The 7,756-nt window shown below is 38.2% G+C and overlaps 1 protein-coding gene across 1 annotated transcript in view; it reads right to left on the minus strand.

The window, feature by feature from the left end:
* Window positions 1–7,756, minus strand: part of DAPK1 (death-associated protein kinase 1) — a 57,341-nt gene that overhangs the window by 21,829 nt on the left and 27,756 nt on the right. Inside the window, exons 15-17 of the mRNA XM_009885857.1 lie at window positions 7,378–7,575; window positions 6,160–6,357; window positions 3,442–3,540 (exon numbers count right to left, since the gene is read on the minus strand). Coding sequence (XP_009884159.1) covers window positions 3,442–3,540; window positions 6,160–6,357; window positions 7,378–7,575 — 495 coding nt within the window. The remainder of the gene's footprint in view (window positions 1–3,441; window positions 3,541–6,159; window positions 6,358–7,377; window positions 7,576–7,756) is intronic.

Below are 7,756 nucleotides of genomic sequence, written 5' to 3' on the forward strand. Positions count from 1 at the left end.
TTGTTTTAATCTCTCTGATCACAGTAATTCTATTCACAAGCAATTGCAATGGTTACAACAGCACACACAGAAAATTACGGTTCAGACTAGCTGGTTTGATTCCTGGCTCCAGTCCATTTTTGGGGGTCTATCTGGATGGGTAGTAGGGTTAATCAAAGAAGGTCTTCGTTGGATGGGTGTTATCATACTAATTTTAATAGCAGCACATATAATCCTAGGATGTGTAGTTAAAAAGGCTGAACAAGTCACCGAAAGGGTATTACTTGCCCAAAATAAAAACAGGGGAATTGTGGGGAACTGGCTAGCTGAGAAGGGGAACATAGATATGATCCAGCTGGCCGAGCAGGAGCTTGAGAAACATTGAACTCAGCTCCTGTGATTGCTAAATTGGCAAGGACACCCTAACCCTGACTGCAGGTGCTACAGGATAATGAGAAGCCTGTGATCGCTCAGGCATGGGAAAAGAGAGAGTAGCTGCATGGGAGAAGAAGAGGTAACTAACCGCAGATAAGGAGCTAAGGGCTGGACTGATGAACCAATCAGAATGCTGTATTATGGAAACATGTATGTATTAGCTAATTATAAAAGACAGTTGTGCTATTCAATAAACGAAGCTTGCTGATCACTCACATTGAGTGTCCATGTCTTCCCCCGTCGCAACACACGGTCATCAGACCACACAGTAAACAAGACAGGCAGAAGGCCCGTGGAGTAGGTGAAGAATACCCCAGAGCATTGGCAACAAGCACCAAGAACAGGAGAAAGAGCTCTAGCTCAAATTTACCCCCAAAAAGTGTTTGAGATGTTTACATTGACAAATGCTAGCAGTTCAGTTCACATGGTTGAAAATTTAGACTCAGATCTGGAAGCTCAATTTATTGATTTGAGGTAACAGGTGGAAAAAGCATTTGCTTCCATGAAACAGAAATGAACAGAACAAAATTCCCTATATTTGTCCAAAACTATGAACAAGATGAGGCTGTTTAATTCTCTGGATGGCCACTGCAGGATGAACTGTAGAGCATAACAAGAATTAGAAAATAAACACAGAAGCAAAACAGCAAACGAGTTTCAGTAAGTTATTTTCCTACTCAAGTTTTCTTGAAAAGTACAAGGTATCTATACACTGGAATATCGATGTGTAAGCAAAGCTGGCATCTGAAAAGGGCTGGTTACAGAATCCATAAAAGCATATTTCACACCTGGTAGTAATATTTCATTGCAATTGCTGACTTGCTCCTTTGTTGCAAATCAGACAGCTATACCTGCAAGAGCTGGTCCTGAGTTTAACTGGCCATTTGCAGCCATCATAGAATGGTTTGGGTTGGAAGGGACCTTAAAGATCATCTAGTTCCAATCCCCCTGCCATGGGCAGGGACACCTCCCACTAGACCAGGTTGCTCAAATCCCCATCTAGCCTGGCCTTGAACACCTCCAGGGATGGGGCACCCACAACTTCATTCACAGTTTTTAAGCAGTCTGACAATTGGTGCGATTTTAGAAACCTCGCAGAGGTTTCTAACATAATGCCAGCTAGCATGTGAGCGCAAAGATTTTTTGAGGGGATATTTAAACATTGGAAATTATTGTATACTCCAGGAGCATACCATCTTCTAAGGTCATGTAACAACATTCATGCAATCAAATTCAAAACTAAACTAGTCCTAAAATGGGCTTTATCCTGGGGAGGAGGCAGGGAAATTGTACTGAAGCCCAGTTAACACTGCAGAAAAAGTTAACTCCTTAGAAATGGCATTCGGAGAGAAGAAAAAGGTAATTAATTCTACTGCACTGGCTTGGAAATAACTGTTAATAAGACTTTTCAGAACAGTTTGACATTCACCTAGCAAACTAATGCAAAACTGAAATGCTAGTAAAATCACCACACACACTTCCTCCCTTCGTCTCCTCTTTTTCCCTTCTCTCTGCCACAACACTGCTAGAAATAATCCATAGTTATGTATATTCAGTCTATTTCTCCTGCCAGATGCAGTATCAGCATGATTTACTTTGTTATCTCCTTCAAACTGATTTAACTAAAGAGATAAAAAGTACTTTCATCTTGGAAGGACAGGGTCCACACAGGCAATTATACCAACACAGCCATCATGACTTAAGTGTTGTCAGCTCAAGATACAGCTCAAGAATTCCCTCATCACCTTTTTGCTGTATCTTATCCCTACAGTATGTAGTAGTGAAAAATACAGATACCCAATGGGACCCACCAAGGAAAAAAAAAAAAAAGAGATAAAAAAAGGAAAGGGACAAAAACAGATGACAAAGGAAAATCTGTAAAACACGTCACAAAGTCTACTGCACATACATTTCATTATTATTGATCAACAGGGTACATGGCAATCTACAATCTAGTATTATCTAAGAGTCATTTTTAGATACTAAACTCGTTTAAGCCACCATTCCAAGTTCACTGGTTTTGATGACTGCATTTTGAATGCTTCCTCCTGCCACGAGATACACGCTCAGAGGAAAAAAGGACAGTGCTAAATGTACAGAAAAACAACAAAAACATTTGTATTTTCTACCAAAAGGCTAAAGCAAATCAAACAGAAGTTTTCTCCTGCCCGCTATTTCAGCCATCTCAGCGATATTTTGTAAGAAAAACTTTGAAAAATATGGACTTGACTGAAGTCTAATCACATGATTTCAATATATACAGCAATAGTTATTTCTATGCAGAATGCATTGGTTAGGGGGAGCAGCAATGTAAACTGATCCAATGTATCTGAAAATAAAACATGGTTAGTTTGTTCAAAACACAGGTAATGGTGTGTATGATGCCTATAATGTATCATGTGTCCATGAAGTATGCATGATGAAGGACACTGTGGATATGACAGCTGGGAGGACATTTCTCACTTCAGTGAGAATGAAAAATACCTTCAGTGGTGCTAACTGGAAGCAGTAGTGCTGCCTGATCTGACATAAATTATTGGTTTTACAAGGATACTTGCATGCTAGTTCACTCATCCATGCACCCACATATCTCCCACCATGAAAATAAAACTTTTTATTCCCCTGAAAGGAAGAAAAATATTTAAGATATATAGATACATTTGTACGGTAATGGTACCTGATGTGAAATTACATGCATCTTAATGACAGTGGCCCACTGTGCTTACAGAAAACGCAATGCTACAAGTGATTCTTAGGTGAAGAAATTCTTAGGTGTACATGAAGTGGTAGCTGTACTCTACCTTAATCAGTTTGAAATTCAGTTGTAAGAAGGGAACAAGTCAACAACAGAGAATGCTTTTCAAGCTGTAAGCAGTCAACAGCCCAACTTTTTTTTTTCTTTAAAATTTCAAAATGTAACTATGTTAGACCATTAGGGTCCCCCCTCTCCCTCCTCCGAAGAGATGAATTCATTTCCAACTGTCATACCTAAAAGAAGAAAGCATAACACTATCTCTCAATACTTACAGAGGTTAAAGCTTCTACGTTGGCACCAGTAAGACACAGGAACCGGACAACATCAAGAATGCCATTGTTTGCTGCCAGATGTAAAGGCGTTCTTCCGTACTAACATGGCAAAAAAGTGTCATTACATTAGTCAAAGAACATAACTCCAAATTTTATGACTAATAATTAAACATATTGTACAGTCACACATACTGATACACAGCAAAGGTCTTGCAAAAACTCTAAAAAAAAGTACAAAGCAAAAACTGTAAAAAAAAAAAGCTTATGCACAACTGCTTAAAGCTCAATTAGAAACAAAGGCTAGACTGACAAAAAATAGGGAATAATTTTATAGTTAAATCCCTCACAACTGTGAAGGAATCCTTTAGAGTTTGTTTTTTGTCTATATTTGAGAATGTCTTTCTAATTTCCTGTAAATTTAATTCCATTTTGCTTAATTAAATATGAACCAGTTAAGCAACACTAAGTCCTTAACCTTTAAAATTCTGGATGTTGTTTCAATCCGAGCATTACTGAAGATTACCTATGTGCAGTCTCCCCCCTTCTACCCAACCGAGTAAAAGGGATGAATGCAAGAAGTCAACCTGAAGGAATTTGTGCTTTCAGTGACAAAGGGAAAGCGCTGTAAGTATTCCTTCCCCAATTGTTGCTTGCCCCCCAAATCTCTCCACTGACAACAGGTCCTCATGACACCCACTTCCGGTCTTTCATGGTCAGAGCTACTGTTATAAAGATCACTACCATGTATTCTCTGCTTGTAACTCATCTTACTATACCTTCACACATTTTCGTGCTTTCAATACTGTTCTCCCTGTTTCATCCCTACATTCAGAAACAAACTCACAAACTTATTTCACAAAAGAATATTTGAAAGCAAATCTAACTTTCTAAGAACTGGAAAATGAAAAGATGCCTGGCTCCTCAAAACCATACAACACAACTCAAATAAATGCGTATGATGTTCTACTGCATATAAGTCTGCAGAAGAAACAAACAGGGCCTTCAGTCAGTATTATGTACACGTGAGACAATGGCAGATGTGAGGATCAAGAATAGACAGTTGTTATGTTAATGCACTCCCATTACAGGACTCACTGCTGAAGACGGCCAGTAGAAATAAAGACTGTCTACTTGGTAAGACTCAAACTCAGCCTTTCAAATAAAAAGCACTCTAAAAATCAACCTAGTATATGACTCATAAAATAATAACAGTACACAAACTTTAACCACGGTTTCTGTGGCCATGATCCCACCCCCACAGAACACCCAAAGATTACTTTTTCCACAGCATGCTTGCGGCCAGGCTACGAATCCTAGCTCAGCATTCTCCATTATTAAAAGAGGTGCTAATCCAGCCTTGAGCTGCATTAACTCACCTTCCCCAAAATGTATTCTCAGCTGTGGATTTGGATTTAATTGCATAGTCCATCAGGTTTAAGCTCAAACGCAGGACTGGGGAGCTCATTATTGTAAATTTTTTCACTTGGCAGATGATGATTTTAATTATTAAATCCAAAAGTGATTGCACTGGACAACCCTCAAGCCAAAAGCCTCACAGCTTTCTTTAGTTGGCTAATAGAGAGAAGCTTGGTGCTTTGGTAATAAATGGGTGTTAACTAGCAAAATGTTATTGCCAGAATATGTACTTTTCCACAAAAACAAAGCAGCTACACCACCTTAATCAAACAAATTGCAGATTGCAACAGAAAGACTCTTATGAATAACTTCTAAACTTAGAGCATACACAAATTAAATACGGTAGAGAAAGACATTCAGAGCCAAATATCAAGCTCTAAGCCCCACAGCCTGTCAGCAGAGTCCAATGGCTAACCTTAACCTCGTCAAACAAACCAAAGGAAAGTTTCCTGAAACAGCTTACTTTTCTCTTAAATATCTCTAGGAAGAAAGCCAGAATGTTAATCCTGTAAAGCATCACATTCAGTTATCCCATACACTGCAGCAATAACACAGCAGAAGCAGCACACTAGGCACTTGTATCTCAAAGTTTACAGACAAGCTATTAAATGTTCTTGTTGGAGATGTGCTTTTTAATAATTAAGTGCGTTTTAATTCTGAAATTTCCTGTACCCTGCCAGTGACAATTTGTTTAATAGATAAATTAAAGCTATTCTATTCTAAGATAAATGTTTGTTTAGGATTTATTCTAATAAATCAACACAATGCAGAAAACATAAACTAGCCAATATAACACTTATTTTCATAGCTGATTTAAATCTCTTGTTAGATGACAGCACAGATCTTTTCATGTAATTTGGAAGAATTCAAGGCAGATTTTTCATAAAAATGTACCGGTCTTCAATTTTGTGTATGAATTACTATCATTAAATACCATTAATTCAACACCTGCTTAGGTGAGCAGCAATGCATTTCATCTGTTCTTCAGCACCTAGATGTAATCTGCACAAAGCAAAGCTATACAGCTAGGGAAGAAGGTTGGCATAATCTTCAACATTAGAACTGAGTGACAAAATGCTCTGTGATAAGTTGGTTGGGTTCTTTAATCACGGATCTTGAATCATCTATTCAGCTGAAACAAACAGGTAAATTTGCGAGTCATTTAATGCTTTGCATTTGGCCATTTCAAAAGAGAAGAAATAAAAGGAAAAAACATTTTTCGTATCAGAGAACTGGAAAAGCTCATCTAATACAATAGGTGAGCTATTAAACAAAGTAGTTCAGTACCCGTATTCCATTTACCTTATTAGTGACATCCAAATTACAACTTGCTTCACAGAGTGCCATCACAATAGGAACATTCCCATCTTTGCAGGCCACATGCAAGGGAGTATTGCCATGTCTGTCTTGGAAATCTACAAAACATCCTTGACTGATGAGAGTTTTAACTACTTCTATTTGACATCTTCTCACAGCAAGGTGCAGGGCTATATGACCATCCTGGAATCACAAGACATCTTGTAAACGAGATTTAATAATGCTAAAAATCAAAGCATTTTGCAAAGTCACAATCATTTAATGTAACTGAGTGCATAACCTTTCCTCAAGAATCACAATGTTATTTATTTTTATTTTGAGGGTGGAGGCAGGGTGGTGCACAGTATCTGTCAGAACAAATCAGCTATGGGATGAAAGCAAATTTCTATTAAGCCGTGGGGCTTTGCAGTGGAATGGATGAAAAGCAAATACACATTCTCTACTGACATCTTCCCTAGGAGGTGGGACAGTGACCAACTGTAACAACCAGCTGAGTATTGTAAACCACTCTACATTTACTGACAGAAGTTAGTGCTGCAAAAGTCACGCAATCTGCTTAGTGATCAGTAACTTTAGAGACACAGCTTTCTCTCACCATGGAACAACTTAAGGAGACAATGTGACTGGAAAAAAGAATTTGATTATTTTAGAAGAAAAATGATTTTTCTGAAATTGCTTTAATAACTATTTAGTAATTATGAGCAATAAAGGTAGCTAAAAGCATACCAGAAGTATAAGCAATGAAATGCAAAAATTTATTTGTTGTGACTACACCATGAAAGACAAAAAATGATTCTGAATCAAATAGTTATATTTTTAAATAGTTGGAATTTAGCTTACTAGATTTGTTCAGCCCATAGGAATCAAAGGCAAACAGCAAATCCATCTTTTTTCACTGAAGTTAATAATTTGTTGCCAATTACAGAACCCAGTGTTCCTGCCATTTTTTATAGAGTGTTACTCATAAGGTAATAATTGATAAGGTGATGATGAATCAGAAAAAACCCAATCGTGCAAAAATAATCAGCGGGCAATTAAAAAACTACTGCAGTCATGAACAGTCTCTGTGTGAACTGCTCAGAAAATCTGCATCATGGAAACAATGCTAGCTTGCAGCATTCAAACGAAGCAATTCAGAGATACGGCTCTGCAACACCTGTGATCTCTGAACATAATTCCCGAGCAAGAGCAACGCAAACGAACCTTGTCTGTTGCATCAAGGTCAGCCCCATGTTCTGCCAAGCATTCCACAATATCATGGTAACCCCTAGCAGATGCTGTCAGGAGCGGAGTCTCCCCTTCTTTGTTTTTAATGTTCACATTACAACTGGCTTCACAGAGTGCTTTGGCAACAGAGTAGTAGCCGTGCCAAGCAGCGCAATGCAGTGGGGTTTCTTCTTCCTATCAACATGGAAAATTAAAAAAACAACACACCTGAACCAAATGCTAGGAGGAACAATTCTCCAGCTTGACTTAGAAAGACAGGAAGATGACACACAAGAAAAAAAGACAGTCTACTAGCTAAGCCCTGTAAAAGATGCTGCAATTTCTAATGCTGAAATTCTCAAAGCAAGAATAATTC

Source organism: Charadrius vociferus, unplaced genomic scaffold (genome assembly GCF_000708025.1).
Source record: "Charadrius vociferus isolate BGI_N301 unplaced genomic scaffold, ASM70802v2 scaffold235, whole genome shotgun sequence".
Classification (NCBI taxonomy): domain Eukaryota; kingdom Metazoa; phylum Chordata; class Aves; order Charadriiformes; family Charadriidae; genus Charadrius; species Charadrius vociferus.